This window comes from Chroicocephalus ridibundus, chromosome 4, assembly GCF_963924245.1.
Source record: "Chroicocephalus ridibundus chromosome 4, bChrRid1.1, whole genome shotgun sequence".
In the NCBI taxonomy this organism is placed as follows: Eukaryota; Metazoa; Chordata; class Aves; order Charadriiformes; family Laridae; genus Chroicocephalus; species Chroicocephalus ridibundus.
Window position 1 is genome coordinate 46,716,532 of NC_086287.1, and position 20,851 is coordinate 46,737,382.

Sequence of the window (20,851 nt, forward strand, 5' to 3'; positions counted from 1 at the left end):
GCAGAAAGAAAATGAAATGACAAAAAGTTGCATACAGGAACGATGAACAGATGGAAGAGTTAAATGTTTGAGAGGTGGAAGTCAAAGTCCCTACAGAGGTGACAGCAGATGCACGCTGTCCTGCTGCAGAGGTAACGACAAGAACGGGAGAAACAGAGGAGCCCTAGAAGCACATTAGAGAACAAGAAAAGGCTATAATGTGAAGAGCAAGCATCTTTAATTACTAACCTTGTTGTAAGATACCAGAAAGGGCTGGAAAATGTCTCAGGATGTAGTGAAAATCTCCAATTATAAAGCAAAAAAAGTAAAGAAATAGTTGGAATTTAAGTGATGGCTATAACCTTGAGATAAACAGTTTTAGCTGTTACAGTTAACAACCTAATAGCTCCGGGAGGTGGGTTTGTCCTGTTTCACAGAGGGAAAGAAGACCAGCAGCTGGAAAAGAAGCAGCCAAACATAGTGACAGAATGGTTGGTTTCAGTAAGGTTTTTTTTAAATAAATGCTTAAGTGACAGAATGAATCCAGGATCCAGAACAGACGTAACATTAAAAGAAGATGGTATGGGTAAGTATTAGAGGATATTCATACCTGTCTTATAATCAAGCTTAAGCGCTGTATTCTAGTGTTGCTGAAAGTTAACCCTATATAATGCACAGTACCATGAGAGATGCTAACACCTTTCCTTTAAAGGAAAGATAAGAAGATGGTAAAAATCTATGCATAAATGTAACAATGTTGACTTAAGCTGCAGCGTAAAGGCTGGCTCGTTATTACAAAGAAGAGACAGAGATGCAGGAATGAAAAAAAAAAGTGACTGAGAACATTGGAAGCTCTTATGCAGTGAAATACTCTGGTGATCCATGTAACAAGTTGACACGAGAAGGTGCAGGCCCATGCTGCACATACCACCTGGCCAGATAAAATGAGCTGGCCAGACCTAACTGGGGAGCCTGCAGGTTGCTTCTGCTCAGCACCTGGTGATGATGCCACCACCATGTCCTTGTCTTTATCTTAGAGTGAAGCAGCATATTCTTATGTGGACGTCCTTTTTGTTGACAGCAGAAATGAGAGTTGTTTACTTCTGATAAAATCCTATAAAAACCCAGAAGATGACGACGCTGGTGAACCTCAGCACAGACACTATCTGTGCAGCATGGCCCGGGGTGATGCTGTGCTACTTGGTGTTCCCAGCATTTGAAGGGACGTAAGATTATCTAATGCTATCCCCTTTTGCCTTCTCATGTTATCCCCAACAAATGGTATTTTAATTAATATTTTACAGAGTCTGGGTGCCTTTCTTATTGGGATCCATAATGAACACTTGCATGAGGGCATTACACCACCATAAAACACAGCAGCATCTGTCTCTCTCATCACAACAACCAGTGAGGGGGAGTGGTCTTAGAATCATAGAATGGTTTGGGTTGGAAGGGACCTTAAATATCATCTAGTTCCAACCCCCCTGCCACGGGCAGGGACACCTCCCACTAGACCAGGTTGCTCAAAGCCTCACCCCTCTGTTCCTGGAAGCCCTTGTCTTCCTACGGTGTTATTTCTTCCCTGCATTCCCATCCATACGGGCTTGCTCAATTATGCCTGGTGAAAGCAGCCCTGAGGTCACTTGGCCCACCTGCAATGTGAGACCAAAACCAAATTATCATATAGAGAGTAAAGAAACTGTCCTTGCTGCTACCCTCTTCTCCCTGTCAGCTGAGCAAGGCCCTCTGCTTGCCAGCTGGGCTTACATAAACGTGGGGTTGTTTGCGCCTCCTCCCATGGCTGCGAGGAGCAGCGGTGGCTGCTGTGTGGGACAGCAGTGGCTCTGATTTCACCGCTCTTCCAAAACCTGTTTGTGCCCTGACACCTCCCTCCTGTCCCTGCCTGTGCGCTCCTCCCAAATGTTGCTTCCCTCTGCTAAGTAACACGGGGTGTTTCTAGGGTCCTGCCTAATCCTGGGCACACACACTTCCCCACCCAGGTCATCTCCACTCAGGTCATCCCAGCCCGTCCTAAAGGTGTATCTCCAAAATCCAGGGGTGTGTGTGGGTGAGAACAGGACGAGGGAGGGAGACTGTGCAACTGCTCTTTGTACCAGTGGCCACAGAGTCGTTCCTCAGCCACCCTAATGCTAATATTTGCACTCCTTCTATGGAGATAAACATGACAGATGTATCTGCTGCACGGAGGCACAGCACAAACCATGCTCCCTGCTGGCAGCAACCACTTTCGTGCCATGTGGCGGTTCCTGAGACTACCCCCACCCTGCCCTGCTTTCTGCTCGTTTCTCACTGTACCAATTTTTCTGTTCGCTGTAAGAATCATTAGAGCTTTGCCAACTCTGGTAGCCCAGTTCTTGACTTATTAGCTGATGTCATGACATCCAAACTATTTCTGCCTCCCTGTTCCCGGAAGCCCTTGTTTTCCTGGCTGGTTTTGGATGTGCTAGCTCCTTGATCATCAGAGCTTCTGTTTTCTTTTGGCTGTACTTTAATTCATTCCACTGGTGTGGGAATAAAAGGGGTAGCCCAAACTTCATGCCGCTTCACCCTCCTCCGCTCCGCTGGGAATTATAATGCAGTGGGAAGTATGCACTGCCAATGGCAATGCTGACCTAACTGGGAGGAAAATTTAAATTCCACATGGGCTGTCGCAGGCACCCCTTCTGCTCCATGGCAAGGGCGAGGGAGAAGGGAGAGACTTAAACTGTGTGTTCTGGTGCCAAAATAGCTGGGGCTGAGCTTGCCGATAACTGCAGGGAGAAAAGACAACTGGACTTCAGGGGGAAAAAGCAAGGGGGGCTTGGAGCTAAAAAGAGGACCGTGAATGGTTAAGTCTTGCTGCGTGCGAGGCTACTGGAGTACAGCCTCCAAGAAGAGTCAGCGGCAGGGACCTGAGCCAGCATGGTGGGGCGGCAGTGAGGGTGCCAAGAGCTGCACGGGAGCTGAGCAGCACTGAGGAAAAAGGAGTGAGCTGCTCTGGCTGGGGGTGGCCAGCAGCTGGCAGGGACTTCTCTGCCAGCCTGAGTTCTCCCTGTGCTCTGTGAAAAGCTTGTCCTCTCGCTCCTCATACCATCTCCCCTGTTATGAAATGGGATGCTAATTTTAGTCCCATGGGGATCCAGAGACATTTTGCTTGGCTTCCAGCAAATAAGAAAATGAAGATGCCCTGAGGGGAGGGAGAGATGCCAAGAGAGGAGGGATAAGAGGAGCCTCAGTCCCACTGTCCCTGACACACCACGACCTCTGGAGTCCTGTTTCTTCATTCTGGTTCAATATTAACCCAGCGGGGCTGTGACTCCACTTATTCTGCTCCCTTTGCATTTCCCTGCAGCCAGGGCTGTACAGCATGGCGCACAACAAAACCAGCGTACTGAGGGGCCTGCTCTTTTTCAGCCTTCTGCATCTCACACTGAGCCATGCCGGAGGTAAGACCCAATGGCACACGGAGAAGGACGGTATCAGTGGGCGACAGGAGGAAGAAAGACGGGGTTATTTCTTTCCAGGGGTAAAGCCACTGGCAGGTTTTCTCAGTAAGGCAGGAGGAGCTTCTAAAAGCTTGAGGTTGGGAGTGAAAGGGCGCTGAGAGTGGAGTGAACACAGGGCTTTCTTGCACAGGAGGATGCAGCAACATCCAGCAGCTGGTGACAACAGCTCAGTGGGTTTTGTGGGTCACCTGGGAAATGGTGGGGAAGGGGAAGGTGGTTCAGTCCAGGACCATGTGTAACACAACTGTGGGCCTTTTTGGGCTACAGTTCCTCAGTTGACCTGGGAGGCTGCGATTCTCTGTTGCCTCCCCAGCTGTCCCCTGTCTAAATTTTAGGTCATAAGCAGTATGGTGCCTTCCTGCTCACTGCTCCTTTTCTCTTATCAGAGTCTCTAATTCATCTATCTTTTCTTAATATGAGGTTACACCCTCTCTGACCCACTGCTGTGTGGGGGAAGACCTGTCTACAGGTCTCAAATCAGGGTCTCTGAACATGAAGATGGAACCAAGTTGTGCCTATTGTGGTGGTCTGAGGTTGGCAAGACAGAAATACAGTGGCTGGCAGGGAGCAGTGGCAGGCTCCAAGCAAACAAGCCTCTACCTAATTGCAAATGAGCAGAGCAGCTTTGCCGAGGATGGCAGAGGATTCCTGTCCCTTCTGTTGCCTAAGTGATGTGAGCCCTGATGGACGAATTACAGAGCCTGCTCTGCTCATTGGGTGTAGGCCTGACAGGGCTTCACCTCTCTGTATGGTGCACTGGGGGAGGCTGGGCTGGGGGATCATCACATCAGCTGTGTGTGATTTTTGGAAACTGCAAGGGGAGACAAAGGGGCCCTCCCACTGCGAGCACCCCTTTGACTGGCAGTATTCTGACTCGGTAGTTTTCCTGGAAAAGGGGCAGGCCCTGTCACTGCTCAAGCGCCCACGACGTGCCAACAAGGGATTTCTGGAAGAGATGCTTAAGGGAAACCTGGAGCGAGAGTGCCTGGAGGAGATATGCAATTACGAGGAGGCTTTTGAAGCCCTTGAATCCACTGATCAGACGGTGCGTACAGGTGCTCCCAGGAAACATTCCCTCAGCCAACCCCTGTAGTGAAAGACCAGCAGGCTGCACACGCAGCCAGGGGCTGGGCTTGTAGGACTCAATTTTGCGAACCAAAGATGAGGCTGATGCGCACGTGCCCCAGGGAGAGCTCAGGCTTTCTTAGGGATCCCTCCTGGAGCCACTCCAGGGAATGCAGCTCAAACCTTAGGTTCTTTTCCCTGCCTCTCTATTTTAAGCATGAATTGAAAAGGAGAGAGAGTATTCCCATCAGTCCTGAATTGTATCTGCCACTAGTTCAGCATGGTGCTGCACACATTTGAACTGCCACAGTCCCAGATGCTCAGAGAAGAGTTGGCTTAGTAACCAAACACTGCGGGCAGGTGCCTCGAGCTCCTTTGAGCTTTTGCACAGTCTATCCCTTTTTCTGGCTTCCTGACTCACTCAGCTAAATTTGTTCTGCATCCTTTTGGGATTTGATCCTAGTCCCACGGTCAGTATCCACACTGAATTCCACACCCGAGAACACAACAGTAAAGGGATAAGCAGTTAGGAGTCTAAGCCAGCAAGATGCCACCTCTGCGGAGTATTTCTAAAGCCATCACAGCCAGCCTGCGCAGCAGAGATGTAGATCCAAATCGCTGAGCAATACCTACGTATGATCTGTGGCCTTAAAAGTTCTAGGTTCAACTCCTTGGACTTCTGCACTGCAGCACAGGCTCTGCTTCCTCTTGATGAAGGTTGTAAGCATCTTTGGTCATTTTAGAAACAACAGTACTCTCTTGATTCCTGAGTGTGATAAGTGGGAATGTGGTTTTATATCAGACTTTTTGCTTTGTTGGACTCCATAGTAATTGATATCAACAGAGATAGGTTAGTTTGTTCCATCTGTTGTAATGGGGCATTCTCCTACTGGGTTGAATTGCAGCAGATAAGGAAGGTCTGATGTTCTTTGTCTCTACTTTTAAATATGTAATTTTTTTTATTTTTTTTTTTAACAGGAGGCATTTTGGTCAAAATATCAAGGTAAGTTGCTTCCAAGTCCTGCAGGTGTTCTGCTATCCCTTAAGAGGCACTGTCCCATCATAGACAGATGGCTCCCTACCCTCTTACAAGACCTCACTTTCCAGGACAAAGCACTTGTATTTTGTCCATAGATGATAAACTGGTTCAAACTATGATGCTTATTTGGATTCCTTTCATATAACGTGTTTCTTTCTTCTTATTTTGCTAGTATGTCAGGGCCCAAGAAACTCCAGGACAGTTCTGGATGATTGTTTAGAAGGTAAGAAATTCATGCTGACCTCTATCTCCCAGATATAGTGAGTACCAAGAACTTGCTTCCTGCAGAGTTTGTAAGGAAAGAAAATAATCTAAAGTTGATGAAGCCATCTGATTAGAAAGAAAAATAGCTTGAAATTCCTTTCTTCTTTATTTTCCTACTAACCATGGCGTAGATATCCTTCTTGTGACAGTCTGGTGTCCCCTGAGCCCAGCCTCTCGGAAGCGCTGGACCTGCAGCCAAAGAAAGCAGAGAGCCTCAGGGCAAGCTTCCTCAGCTTAAGCTGTGTGCTCTTCCAACCCCGTGAAGAGAATGCCTGCGCTTGTGCAGGCTCACACATGCAGCAAAAGTTAAAGGGAGCAGTGGGATGGTACCTCTGACCTTGAAAAATGCAACATCCATTTCCCCAGGCCCTGGCTTACACCATATTGGGATTTTGACAGGTAACTGCTCTTTTGGGATGGGCCAGAACTATCGGGGACCAATTAGCTACACGAAATCAGGGATTGAATGTCAAGTGTGGACAAGCAAATATCCCCATATACCTAAGTAAGTTCATCTCCCGCATAGCCCTAAAGGGTTTTCCAGCGTGTCCTTCCTTCCTAGCCTAACCAGCTTTTTCTCACAGATTTAATGCCACCATTTATCCCAACCTTGTGGAGAACTACTGCAGGAACCCAGACAACAACCCAGAAGGCCCATGGTGCTACACCCGTGACCCAACGGTGGAACGGGAGGCGTGCCCCATCCCAGTGTGTGGTATGCCTCAGCGCTACACCCCAGCAAGCCCTTCACTGGCAGGGAACGCTGCACTGAGACTGATACTAAATGTGTCAAGGAAGGGGAGAGGGTTAGGAGGGAGGGACCTGACACGCACAGAAGCCAGTTGGAGCAGAGGAGCCATCTCTTAAAGGGTAAAGGAGCTGAGGAGGAAAAGTCGTTGAGTTGCCTATACATCTGCCTTGGCTAAATTCCTCTGATGTACTGTTTTCTCTAGACTATGCTAATCTAGATCCGTATTAATCCGGTATCAGCAGTCCCCTAGAATCTACAATCTACAGTTGCACCAGCCAGGAGCACCCCAAAATACTGACTCAGGTGCCTTTAATTTGTGACAGCAATGAGTCATAGTGGGTTTTTTTGTCTGAATTCCCACCCTTAGGACAAAACCACTACAACTTGTGCTTGAACGCTGCCTTAATGTTCATTCATATGGAAGGGTGCAGTTTAATACCCACAATCTCAAAAAAAGAGAAGATGCCCTCCTCTCATCATTGCGCTTGACAGGATGGAGAACCATCCCCCTGCACTTATACCTTCCCACTTCTCCATAACACAGAGCTGTATCCCCTGGAGCTTGTCCAGAAGAACTGGTAGAAAGCAGAGAACCTTTTCACAGCAGAAGTTTCTCTTCCAAAAGCAGAGACTAGAGACAATGACTCTTACAAATGAAAGTCAGAGGGGTCAGCCACTATTTTGATAAAGGGGTGTTCTCAAGCTTTCAAAAATATTAATGTTGTCTTGGTCTGCAATATGGCAAACCGGAGAGATCGGTATTGCTCTGCCGTACCATCTCTGTTCACCAGCTGGTTCCTGACCTACAGCAGCCTACTGTTACACTTACACATGCATAGACAAGGCAGGACTAGAAAAGCCTTGGTTTTGTGCACAGGTCCTTTGCAATGACATTGACCTGAGTCAGTCTCACACAGAAGCAGCCTCACCCGATTAAAGGGAACACTACTTGCTCAGTGGCTGTTTGGCCCCAGGGTAAGTAGTCAAACAGGGGGTCTCTCCCTCTTCCCACAGGGGTTTCCCCAGTGCACAAGAAGGCAGCAGCTCGAGGCCAAACAACTGCCACAGAACAGATTATCTAGTGCCCACTCACTCAGGAAATGCTGCTTAAAGCTTGCGGCAATTAAGACACTTGCAAGAAAAAGTGTGGAGATCCTGGCAGGAATTTTTTTTCTCTTATCATCAGATATAGAAACATTGGCAAAAGTTAAATTTGCTATTTTAGTAGCATATCATGATAAAAGGCTCCCCCAAATACGGTCACTAACGCATTTTAGAGAAAGGCATTGGAGGCTCTAACACAGCAGCATTATGATGCTCGAGGTACCTACCCAGCCCTTGAGATGATACCCCAGAAAGGAACACAATACTGTCCCTCACATCCAAGTGGTCAAGAGAAGTGTGATGAGTAGTGCCAGCCTCACCTCATCTCCTGTAAACAACCACCTCTGACACTGCAATATTGTAGAGGGCCACCAAATGCATGGGAGCATGGTGGGAGCTCCCAAACATAATAGGGTGCCCCATGGAACTCTGGGCTTTAGTAAAGGGGCTCCAAGACTATTTGCTAACAGCACTTTTGAGTGCAAAGCTATGGCTTTGGCTTAAGTCACAGCTTTCTGTTTTTCCAGGTGAAGGACGGACAACAGTTGAATTTACTCCACGGGCCATACCACCAGCCCCAGTGGAGCCTTGTGAAGAAGAAAAAGGCATGCTTTACACTGGGACCCTCTCAGTCACTGTGTCTGGAGCCAAGTGCCTGCCATGGAACTCTGAGAAAGCAAAAGAGGTGCTCCATGGAAAACACATTGACCCAGAGGTGAAGCTGCTGGAGAATTACTGTCGGAATCCTGACGGAGATGATGAGGGTGTCTGGTGTGTCACAGATGAACCACCCAACTTTGAATATTGTGATCTGCACTACTGCGGTGAGAAGCCTGCATTGGTTTGGGTAGGCACACTTGTGAGGCAGTGGCAAACCAAACCAGTACATGTGACTAGGGTGAAGGGCTTGGCCTGGGAGGCATAGACAAGGAAGCATGCACGCCATGTGTGTGGTAGTCCTGTTTGTCCAAATAGCACACGTACTAACCTGCCATACACATATAGAGCTGTGACATCTCTCAGGTGTTCTCCCTGAAAACTCACAATGATGGACAAGGAGCATTAAAAAGAACAGTGGTTTTAAAACATCATTCCTTCATCAGACCCACTGCATATGGAAAGCAACATCCACGTTGCTGATAATTATGGAAATTACAGCTAGGCCTTTTACCACATTTGTCTTTCTGTCTCCCTCAGACAGCTCGCTAGAGGATGAGAATGAAAGGGTGGAGGGAATATCAGGACGTACTACCCTTCCTCAAGAGTTCAAAACCTTCTTTGATGACAAAACTTTTGGTTCAGGCGAAGCAGGTGAGCAACAACTCTAGATACAGCATCGCACTTTGTAGAACGGCTGCAGCTTCTTCCCACAAGGCACTCACTACTCCTCAGAAACACCAGCTTGCCAAATGATGTCAAAATTTAAATTCCTTGAAGGACCCTCAGAAGTCAATCTCCCGTTATGATCATGGAGCTAGTAAGCACTTCCTTCCTAGGCTCTTCCAGCTTAGCATGCTGACTGCAGACATTTTGCCTATTTTTTCAGACTGCGGCACTCGTCCTTTATTTGAGAAGAAAAAGGTAACAGACAAAAGTGAGAAGGAGCTGCTGGAGTCCTACATGGGAGGCAGAGTTGTGCATGGGGATGATGCAGAAGTGGGCAGCTCTCCCTGGTAAGCATTTCATTTGTATAGTCCTTCATGGGGAATCGTGCCTCCCTTCTCCTCAGTTCAAGAAGGGGGAAGTAAAAGGGCTAACCCCGTGTCAGGCAGCACACAGGCATCATGGCTTTCAATCAAAGCTTCTCCCAAGTGGTTGACAGGGCAGCACTAAAAGCTGGAAAGAAACTCTCCTCCTCCACCAAGTACAAAACTGTCTGGGAAAGCAAGAGTCTCTGTCTCGCCCTCGTTCCGGCTTTGCTGGAGCAGAGAGGATGAGAAACCACTCCAGGTGAAGGAAATAGGGTAAATGACCTACTACATAGAACATACATGCCCAGGGAAGACTTTTGCTAGCCACCTGTGCAGTTGTCTTTGTATAGTACAACGTTCTTCTTACTGCAAATTCTGCTCTTTCTGCATGACACCAAGACACATTCAGCCAACCATCTTTAGTCCTGCTGTCTTCCTCCCTCCTTGTCTTTCAGGCAGGTGATGCTCTACAAAAAGAGTCCTCAAGAGCTGCTGTGTGGTGCCAGCCTCATCAGTGACAGATGGGTCTTGACTGCTGCTCATTGTCTTTATTATCCACCCTGGGACAAGAACTTAACTACAAGTGACATCTTGGTGCGGATTGGCAAGCACATAAGGGCAAAGTAAGAGCCTGGATGAAGTGACAGTGAAATAGCTTTGCTGTTGGAGTAATGAAATACACTGAGATTGGGCTATCATCCAGTCTCCAAGGAAACATACATAGCCAATGTCACATGCCTCTCAATAATAGGATCTAATGGGGCTGTCAGTTGCTGCTCTTACCGATCCTAAAGTGAAAGGGAGGGCAGAAGTTTGGAAAGTCTAAAGGAGTGCCCCAGTGTAAAGACAGTATTGTCTCAGAGGGTACAAAGCACCTGAGAGCATCGTGAATGCCAGAACTCAGTTGCTACTGTACAGCGAGTTCTTTCCTTCATGATTATTTCAGATATGAAAAGAATAAAGAGAAGATTGCTCTGTTGGATAAAATTATCATCCATCCCAAGTACAACTGGAAAGAGAACATGGACCGAGACATTGCACTCATGCACTTGAAGAGACCTGTCATCTTCAGTGACTACATCCATCCTGTCTGCCTGCCTACCAAAGAGGTTGTGCAGAGGTGAGGAGACTGTCCCACAGTCCTAAAAATACAGGCTAACAAAAGCTTCCTTTGGGCCTTCAAAAAGACACCTTATTTAGGGTACTTTAGGCAGGAGAAAGCTGTTACAATCCATTTGATTATACTCATGCTTCCTTCCACAGGCTGATGCTGGCAGGTTTCAAAGGGCGGGTAACTGGTTGGGGAAACTTGAAAGAAACATGGGCCACTAGCCCAAGCAACCTCCCCACAGTTCTGCAACAGCTCAACGTGCCAATTGTAGACCAGGACATCTGCAAGGCGTCCACCAAAATTAAAGTCACTGACAACATGTTCTGTGCAGGTAAGTAGTACTGGAGACACACAGCCAACTTGCCACAGAAGACAAGGGCCCTGAGCTCCTAGTGGGTCTCAGCAGAAAGGTTACTTTCTGATAAATTTGCAAATGCCCTCCATAAAGAATAATTTTCCTACAATAAGAACTTTTCCATCTCTCAGAAAACATGAAGGCTGGAGAACTTAAAGCTATGAATCAAGTTTGTAACACTATGCTGTGTCAGGCTAACTAGCCTAACGGCACCACTCTGCTAGGCATCAGCAACAGCTGTATGAGAACTGAACATACATAAAATTATCTTTTCACCAGTATGTGGAACAGTTCAGTGACTTCCTAAATTAAAGGCTGCACACCAGTTATCCTACTCAGTAGACAAACAACCCCTTCTTCTCTACTAGCTTGTCTTGACCTTTTGGAGCCTAGTCATACTTATGCCTACAACTTCTGAGGCAACAGGCTCTACGGATCAGTTAGGTATGGGTGAAAAACGTTAATTCCTTATGTTCTGTTAAATTTCCTGTCTAAAAAATTTGAAGAAGTACAAATCTATACTCATAGCTTAAAAAAAAAAATATTCCTTCTGCATGTCATATGTTGGTTTATGGACCCTTTACAGCTCTGTCATTTCTCTTCCAAGCTGAGAAGCACTTATTTAATCTTTCCTAATATAGAAGGCATTCTGTACTTCTGATAATCCTTGCTATACCTTCCAAAATCTCTTCTGAAAGAGAAGTAAACACAGAATTCAGGATACAAAGAGACTATGAATTTATGTACCAGTTTAATACTTTCTGCTGTATTCCTAATTTGTGCAGACTTTATCAGTTCCTACAAGCAAATCTCCCAAGGATTTTTGACTGAGTTTGTGCTGCTGGCATCTAATTATGTATACGATTGCTTGAGTTAGGATGGAAGCCAATTACATGACTATACTGACACCACAGTGTTCTTATGGTTTCTTTTTCAAGACACCGTCTTGAAAAATAGCTGAGATGCAGACATATAGCAGAAAAGGGGAGACACGGGTGATGGGAGGATGGGAAGATACTGTCTATTCATCAGGAATTAAAGTGAAATTGCTTTCTTCTTCGTAGTGAGACTGTAGGAAGACAGTCTGTCAATCGCGGGACGGAAAGAGCAGAGCCTGCAGAATGACAGGAAGGTGAAAGTGAGGACAGCAATATGTCTCTATAGTAAATAGAATGCAAGAACAGGGTAGATGGAATATTACACACAGAGAAGTTTCTAAGAGAACAGAAAGGCATGGAAGCTCAAGCTACAGCTGTGAACACAGTGGCAGCTGACACTAACAGCAATTCTGATGAAAGAAAACAGGAATGAGAGCACAGAGGGTGGAAGAACACGGTGGATTCAAGAACATTGCAAAGACAGAAGCAGAGTTAGCTGTTTTACATATAATATAAAATACAAAACAGTTCTCTAAATTTAAAGCCAAATAGTTGGCAGAAGCTGTAAGCAATCTCATGGCTCTCCAAAAGTTTACGCAGCAATACTTCAAGGAAAACATGGCCAACACCAGCCACTCCCTCTACAGTCAAATGTCTGACTTTGTTCTTGTCTATAGGTTACAGTCCAGAAGACTCAAAGAGAGGAGATGCTTGTGAAGGGGACAGTGGGGGACCTTTTGTAATGAAGGTATGTTCAACACGTTCAAGCGCATAAACCATATGGAGCTAGGTTTGTGCTATGCTGAACTTTCATAGTAGTCTTAAAAACAGCTGCAGAAATGGAGACTGAAGAGAGCTGAGTGGCTGAAGTAAACCCATCTCATGCCCAAACTGAGCAACTGAGATGAATCCTGCAGTCATCCAGCCCCATTTCTGTACTGAGTGCTCAGCACATACAAAGATCATCTGCAGAATACTTGAATGATGGCCAATTCTCACTTTATGGTTTAAGCGCAGAGACAAAATTACCCCAACAAGATATGCCAGTAGATGCCTGTCTAAATTCCAAAGCAGTATCCATCACTAAACAGGCCGGGGTGCATACAAAGCTTAGATCTGAAAGTCTCTTGCTCTTTGTGCCAATCCCATTTTTCTTTGCTTTAGAACCCAGATGACAACCGTTGGTATCAAGTGGGAATAGTTTCATGGGGAGAAGGCTGCGACCGAGATGGCAAATATGGATTTTATACCCATGTATTCCGCCTGAAAAAGTGGATGCGAAAAACCATCGAAAAACATGGGCAATAGAGGAAGTGTTTACATTGCTTGCTCTCCTTTTTGCTACAATGCTCCACGTCTTAAGAACATAAGCAAAGCAGATCCTGAAGTATAACAGTTATATCCTTACAACTTGACAAAAGGAAAGTGTTCTCCCTTGAAAATAAAAGTTCTCAAACCCATCTTCTTCCTTTTGTGCATGCTGAGTTTAGTTGCACTTGAATCTAAGCCATCACAGTAGCCAGGAGTAACAACAGAATGGCACTAGTTTTACTAATTACCTGCTTCAAACAAATTTTCCTCCTTTCTATCAGCTATAATCAACAGATTTTAGATCTCAGATGATGGCCTTAAGTCAGTCACAGTAAGCACAAATGTGCCCTCAGGCACTGTCCATTTCCTCCCTTCAAATCAACTCATTTTCTGTTCCAGAAATTGAGCCAAAAATGTACTGGAGATAATCACCTTACAGTAACTGGCATTCCACAAAACACCAATGTCAAAAGTAAAGCAACTATAACCTCTTTTGATAGGACAGACGCTGTTCTCAGCTACCATAGCAGACAAATACCAGCACCACTGTTTACAAGGTTAGCATTGTAAGAAGTTACAGATGCCAGCTGTATGCAATTCACCCTACAGAGGAATATGGGCTTGAATACATTAAGTAGCACTTCCATTACTGCATGGCAGTAACTTTCTAAATAGTACATACTGCTGGGTCCTGCACAGCAAGATTCAGAAGGAAGCAATTCATGCACAGTCATTGTTAAAGGGCCTCCAATGGAAGCATCCTGAACTACACCTGTTTGGTTGTCTTATAAAACCTACTTAGGGATCACTACCAAAAGAAGCTTCAGTTCTTTTATGACCTCCTCTTTAGCAGCAATTTGTGGACCAACAAGGACGCAGGTACAGCAGTAAACACACATTCTTGACTAGCCAATTTGTTCAGCCCAATTTTCTCTTAAAGTAATCATGAGATTTGGAAACTGTTCTTGCTCCCTATGACACCAGATTCCTAAACTCCTCATTCACAGTGCCATCAAGTCACAGAAACAGGCAACAGAGACGTTTTGTTGTGCTTCATATGAAGTATTAAGAAGCAGAGTGACCATGTTGAGAAAGTGACAGTAGAGGTAACTATTTGAAATTAGCTGGATACAAACAAAGTTATGATCAATTACTGTCTGGCCACCTCCTTGAAGGTGGCTCATTTGGAAGCCAACTTAAAGACAGCCCAATTTGATTGCCCAAAGAAAGCATAGAAACAATGTCTCAAAGACATTTGAAGAAAGAAACCTCAGAAGCTCAGGTTCCACAACTGTTTAGTCATTGATAACCACACGCATCAAACAGCGAAAAATATTTAGCCCTTCTGTTTTAATTTTTAGCCTCACCCTTTCACTGCTATCTAATAATCTGTGAGAAATTACATCTCTAAGAGGGGAACGAGGACCATACAGTTTCTGGAGTAAGTCACTGTTAATACTGACTTGTTACAAACAATACAGAGGAATCATTTTTAAAATTCAGTTTAATGTTATTTAAATATTGTCTGGGCTAAAGATTAGGCTTTATTAATTTATGTGCACAAGTTTTAGTTCAGAACTCCCAGGATAACGAGTCCAACCAAACACTACAGAGACATAGGGCAAAAACCCATTCATAGTAAGCAGCTACATCTTCTGTTACTCAATTATTCCTGTACTTCACTTCCAATTCAGCTTCAAATTTAAAATAGTTGTATGCAGGTTTGCAGGCATTGTTTTAACATCCTGAGCTAATTAACAAATAGCTTTTCAGAACACCTGCTGGACATGGTAAAGGAACATATGGATTAATGTAAATGTCAGTAAGTTTCAAAAAGCAGCTAGTAATTGAGAGGTAGTGGCAGTAACTCTAGTGCCAGCCAACACAAACCATTCACAAACAGCCCCAGTTTAAGTGCGCAAAACCTCAGCACTTACCAATAAGGGCGAAACCTCCACCTGTCATACAGCTCTGTTCCACAAGAAAGTGCATGCCTGGTTCAGGTTAGGAGAGATAGCGACTACTAAATCGAGGTGGTGGAGCAATGAATCGCATCATGTCAATTAACACAGGATGGAGAACGCTCGCAAGTCACCTGCTGTCACAGTGTACAAACTCACCATAAGCGCCAAGCAGCATTATGTCAACTGCAACCCCAGCCCCGGGGTCCTGTAAAGGGAAGATTTCAGCCATTTGTGGAAGCTCTGGCAGAGATTTGTTGTACAGGTACTAATGTAAAGCCACATTTTTACTGTAATCAGGCAAGACAGTTTCAGTAACAGCCCTAATGCAGAGACTGCTGGTCCACAGAGCAAACAACGAAAGCAGCAGTTACGTGGAACAGATTAAAATCTAGAGCAGAAGTGTGCTATTTTAAGCCTGCCTGTCCAACTCTTCGATAACTCTGTTCTAGCTATGGAACAGATGTGCAATTTATGCTTCACAACCAGCTCTCACATGGAAGTGCAGTAGTAAGGTGAAAACACATCACCTCTGTAGAGATAAGAGGGCTAGAAAGGCCACACAGTAAATGTCTTCATCTTCATACTTGTGCCTTCTGAAAAAGGCTAATCAAAAGACACTCTTACAAAAAAAAGCAGTGGCTACAGCTTTCTCAGACTAGCTCTACCAGGCATCTTAGTTACACAAAACAGTAGAGTTTGCTGACATCAGATGTTTAAGAGCAAAAAGAATGTGGTGGTGAGGTCCACCTGCACTTGAAAACTGCATGAGGAAGACTGCTTAACCAAATGAGTTCAAGATAAATGAGTCCACTGACTGTACATCACTGCTAATCTATTCTGTATCAACAGCAGCAGGCTCCTTCAAAGAAAGCATTTGTACACAGATGGGACTACGCTTAATCTGGGCAGAGGCATCACAAGGACTAGATAATTTAAAACAAGCATTTCAGCAAACTAAATCTCAACTTACTCTCAAGTTATGGAAACATATTCCAAAACAAAAAAAGCAGCTATATGAGAAATGCACCACTGCTCATAGAAGTACGAGTGCGAAGTCTCAGGACTGCACCCACAGATAGTATATATGCACTCATCTTCCTTAAAATATAGCCAAACCCCAAGGTTCACGTCAAGAACAGCTTAGTTCTGTTTATAGACGCCCAGTCACTAACATTCAGAAATAGAGAGTGACTTCTCTAACCAGCAGTCACTGCTGTCCCTACAGAGGCTGGTATAGTTAATGCAAACTTTATTTACAAAAGACACTTAAATTAGTTACTTCATGCCATGTGTCCATACAGAATCAACAGTTCAAGGATTACATGGAGAAGAATTCACAAAATTAAAAGTGAAGTCACTAAAGATCTTCTAAGAGTTAAGAACTAGGAAAAGATCTTAAAGACAATTTTACAAATAAAAAAAACAAGTTATGAGAAACTAGTCAGAGCAAGAGGATGGTTGTTTACAGGTCTGTACACTAAAACTAATACACAGACAGCCTTCTATTGTCAAAGAGATGCTCACTGAGAAGCAGAGTATGTACAAATACTTGTGCCACAATGACTCAACCCCCCAAAATCCACTGTATTATACATAAACCAGTTTGTATACATTAGGCCTAAATGAGGCCATTTAACTATGAAGACTTCTAGTTTAGTAAACTAAAGCTGAAGACAGCCCAAGCAGTGATGCTGTCTCTCTTGCATCTCTATTTGCGACTGCTTTTTATTCTCTCCAATCTTTTTTTCAAGTCATCAATATTAGCTGCTGCAGAAGAGGGTGAAGCCAGAGTAGTTCCAATGCCAGAGGAATGAGTCTGATTGGAGTCCAGGTCCAGATGTTGGTACTGCTCCCGTGACTCACGGAGCTGGGAGAGCTTACTGTGAAGCATATCTGTAGAGGATGCAACTGTAGGGACTGCTGGTTTAGAGAGCAGAGACGTCAGAGGTGGTCTGTCTTCCTGCTACGGTGGAGGAAAGTGCAGTGTTAAGACAGATAGTGGCAAAAACCATATAAGAAATGCAGACCATAATCAATGGCTTTTCATCTTCACAAGAAACACTAAAAGCAGAGGAAAGGGAAGAAGCAATACAACACAAGTGATCTGGAGCGATAAAGTCTGATGCCAAAGTTAGAACCATGCAAAGTTAACTACAGTGCTCCATTCCTATCATTTAAGTAGTTCATGTTTAGCTTGAAAGGAACTACAAAGGGACTACAGTCTTTAAAGATCAAAAATTCACAGCAGAAGAGTGTTTTACTGAGATGGCCTGCTGCAGTCTTGAACAGCCTGAATTCTAACACCACAAGAGGAAAGTCCATGACTATGGACAGCATCAATAGCCAATGAGTTTTCTGGAGGAATTAGGAAACTTGGATTGATTGGCAAGATCCACCTTGCTCAAGACTTGCAATATCAATTCATTGTTCTTTTACCAATGTGATACTTCCATCTGCATTAATTATCCTGTTACTGCCATCTAGGAAACATTTCCCCTCTTCAGAGCTGTGAGCTGATATGTAAATTCATATTAAAAGTTAATAGAGTGATGTGCCTGGATGACTAATTCCAAGTGAACGTCACTTCTCATGTGGCTGAGTAGTGCAAACTTCAGTAATCTGCACTAGATTCCTAACACATAGGTCACCACTGTTAGAAATTTTGGCCCGCAGGTTTCCAATACTAAGCGCATTCAGCATTTCTATGCCTCAGTATCCATACACCCAAAATATATACAACTTCATTCCAAGTCTTCATTCAGCTCTTATGGTTGTTTCAGAGCAGAAAGATCTAGAATTTCCACATCACTCAACTCAAACAGAGGTCAATATATGTTAAACTTTAGAGAACAGTACTTAAGTTATTTGAACCTTTCTGAGACTCAACTACACGGCAAAGGAAGATAGGAAACTACAGGGCTGTAGAAACAACCTGCATGTACAACAGTGCTGCAAACAAAGCGGACTGAAACGTAAGCCAACTTAGCCAAGTAGTGAGTTTAAAGCCATTTATACCAGGCGTGGTAACATGCAGTGAATAACTAGGACATGCAGGATAATGAAAGATCATCAACTCTGATTGGAATCTGCTTTTAGCATTAAAGAACCAATCATGTGAATTCTTAAAAAGAGAACAAAAGAAATGCATCCCCATGGGATTTACAAGTGTTGTTAAGTACAATACCTTTGCATTGTCAAGGCCACAACGCTGCCTGAGAATTTTTAATCTTTCCAAGTAAACTGAAGGCCCCACTTCCTCCCCATTTGTGTTTCCTATAGACGAAGACACAGTGGGGGTAGAAGCAGGAACACACGTTCCTTCCATCTGAGGAGAAATTCCTGGAGGATGAGAGGAAGGGGCGAAGAGTGAAAAACAAACAAACAAACGATTAAAAACATTCAAAGAGTGTAAGCCTAGTCAGTTACTTGAAATAAGATGCAATGGATGAAGCATCAACCAACCTATAAACTAACAAGCTATTTGCATTTTCTAGTATAGGCATATCAGTCCTGTAATTTCTTTGCAAGAGCGACAATTGAAAACCTAGAAAAGAAATTAAGACATTTAAGAAGTGGCAGTAGAGCAGCTCCAGAAGTAGTGCTGAGGCTGACAGCTAAAGACGACTGCGGGAGGGAGAGGAAGATGCTGATGTGCATCAGCAATAATCACGATGCCCAATAGAGAGAACTCAGCAATTGGAAGGATAGGAAATATTTGGGGTCTTCTGCCTTTTTCTAAGTTCAGTACTACTGCTGGGCAGACCTCACCACTGATTTTAACCCCACTTTACCTCTTCCTTCAGTCCAATTCAATCTGAAATTGTGATTGCTGGAAGGCGTGAAGCAAGGTTTTTAAAGCTTCTCTACCAAAAGACTGGGAAAGAGTTTTACATTATGAAAAAACTCTTCCCATTCTGAAATGAATGGCAAGTTCTAAGACTTAGTGTACTCAGGGATTTGTTTTCACTAGTTTATTGCGAGGGCACTTAAAAGAGATAAAAGAGGAATTAAGGTTAAGTGTTTATACTTTAGTCCAAATAAAGCACAGTTGCAAGATGAAACAATATCCTTTATTACATCAAGCTATTAAAGTTAGGGAGGAAAAAAAAAAAAAGGACGGAATTGGGGCACATAAATTCTGTTTTGAAATCTCTAGCTGTTGAACTAACGTTTCTTGGTTGTACGGACTTCTAGGATGAAAGGTAGAATTTTCTGCCCTACCTAGTCACATCCCCTCCCTGAAATGACTAACTGTTTTACAGTAATTTATTCCATTAAAAAAGCTTGCTGGAAATTGTGATTTATCACAAAGTCTGCTATAGAAACAGATCAAGTTATTTAAAACAAACGTTTCAATTCCTCAGTAAATAATACTCTATCAAGAACTCCTGTACCATTTTAGTAACCAAAAGGTAAAACAAAAACCTGACAGCTGCTGCTGTTATAAACCAGCTGTATACTTTGCAGAAACAATTATTTGTACCAGAGACATGAAGCATAGGCTAATGTTCACCCTACAAGATACGAATTAGAACCACTTGTTTACCAAGCCTTTCAGATGTTTTCTACATTTAGTGTCACAATGGTTATAACACCTTTTTTGTAAAGAACATACGCACAGGCCCTGCAAATGGTGCCTCACAACGCGACACAAGTGCCAAGAAAATATGTAACTCAATTTGGAAATCCATAAACATCTGCAAATATTAGTTTCTACCAAAGGATATACAACTGCTCTCCTTATATCGCTGCTTCTCATAAATCAATCAGCTTTGCTATAAGGTGTACCTGTAGAACCAGCAATGCTTCCTTTCCCCTCCCGTTCTGTTTCTATCAGCCGGAGGCCTTTTTCCACATAGCTCTGGAAGAACTGAGAGGAGTTTTTCAGGAAGGGCTCAATGTCTGCATCAGAATATTTCTTTTTGTATTCATACAGCTCTGCCAGACCCTGGGAAGAAAGAGTTCCTGCGCATTACTAGAACTGCTGCATACACCATTCTCACGTATCATGCTCTCTTCCTTGCAGGAAGGAAGCACCTACCTCCTTAGTGTTCTCCTTGGAGCCAATCTTCTTAAATATTTCTGCCAAGATGTCGTTGACTTTGGCCTTCGAAGCCTTTTCCTCCTAAAAAAAATAAATAAAGAGAGACTTCTAAAACAAAGTGAATAAAAATGAAGGAAGTTAGACAAATGCAGAGTCCTCCCCTCGGACCTTCTAGCTGCATAGAGCTTCCAAGATGAAGAAAATCTTGAAGCAATTAGGGTTTTACACAGCCACTTGTTTACACAGAATGAGAGTAAGGACATCATCAAGCTGTGATGAGAAGCCAGCGTTTAAAACCCGGTTTGGGTATGGTTAACTTGTAATAGATCAAATGCAGTAGCAGGCAGCATAAAACCTACGCTGCACACTTGAATGTCCTGGAGAGCACTTCATCCTGGGATATGGGAATATTCAGGTAATAACAGAAACACACTCCAAGCTCCCAAAACAGCCATAAATAAAAGTGAAACCGGAAGAGTATTTCCAACACTAGCTGCATGTTGGAAAGGCAATTACTACTTCATATTCCACAGTCACAAAGTTAAACTTGTTTCTTAAATAAATTGCCTTACATTCCTTCTCCCTACCAACACATTTACATTGCTTACTATGCGAGAAGCCCCTTTTTCTGTATCCTTATCAGCTTTGCTTCCAGTCTGGTCCATGGAGTGTTTAATTACTCTACACAGGTAAGACTCCAGCTCAGACTCATTTTTGTTGTCTATCATTGTTAAATGATCCAAGATCTAAAAGGAGAAAAACCAGAAAAGTTTAGGGATTGCATGAACA

At 43.9% G+C, this 20,851-nt stretch overlaps 2 protein-coding genes across 5 annotated transcripts in view; one reads left to right on the plus strand and one right to left on the minus strand.

Moving 5' to 3' along the window:
* The first annotated feature begins 3,269 nt into the window (after positions 1–3,269).
* Positions 3,270–13,203, plus strand: F2 (coagulation factor II, thrombin). The gene is made up of 14 exons (XM_063331943.1): positions 3,270–3,425; positions 4,367–4,530; positions 5,529–5,553; positions 5,762–5,812; positions 6,253–6,358; positions 6,438–6,568; positions 8,236–8,532; positions 8,906–9,019; positions 9,255–9,381; positions 9,855–10,022; positions 10,346–10,519; positions 10,663–10,841; positions 12,421–12,491; positions 12,908–13,203. Exons 1-14 carry the CDS (start codon positions 3,347–3,349, stop codon positions 13,049–13,051), a joined length of 1,830 nt encoding a protein of 609 aa, XP_063188013.1. The 5' UTR covers positions 3,270–3,346; the 3' UTR covers positions 13,052–13,203.
* Positions 13,204–16,250: 3,047 nt separating this feature from the next.
* Positions 16,251–20,851, minus strand: part of CKAP5 (cytoskeleton associated protein 5) — a 52,857-nt gene continuing 48,256 nt past the window's right edge. For 3 of the 4 annotated variants that reach the window (XM_063331942.1, XM_063331939.1, XM_063331940.1), the window contains 5 exons: positions 20,671–20,808; positions 20,060–20,143; positions 19,807–19,966; positions 18,203–18,357; positions 16,251–16,981 (listed from right to left, as the gene is read on the minus strand). In XM_063331942.1, the coding sequence (XP_063188012.1) occupies positions 16,727–16,981; positions 18,203–18,357; positions 19,807–19,966; positions 20,060–20,143; positions 20,671–20,808 (792 nt within the window). In that variant the 3' untranslated portion in view covers positions 16,251–16,726. The remainder of the gene's footprint in view (positions 16,982–18,202; positions 18,358–19,806; positions 19,967–20,059; positions 20,144–20,670; positions 20,809–20,851) is intronic. The other variant, XM_063331941.1, reaches the window with a different exon arrangement.

Coding starts and splice junctions, on each gene's coding strand:
- F2 (XM_063331943.1), top strand. CDS start 3,347: ATGGCGCACAACAAAACCAGCGTACTGAGGGGCCTGCTCTTTTTCAGC. Junction 4,531..5,528: donor TTGAATCCACTGATCAGACG/GTGCGTACAGGT, acceptor TTTTTTTAACAG/GAGGCATTTTGGTCAAAATA. Junction 9,382..9,854: donor GAAGTGGGCAGCTCTCCCTG/GTAAGCATTTCA, acceptor CTTGTCTTTCAG/GCAGGTGATGCTCTACAAAA.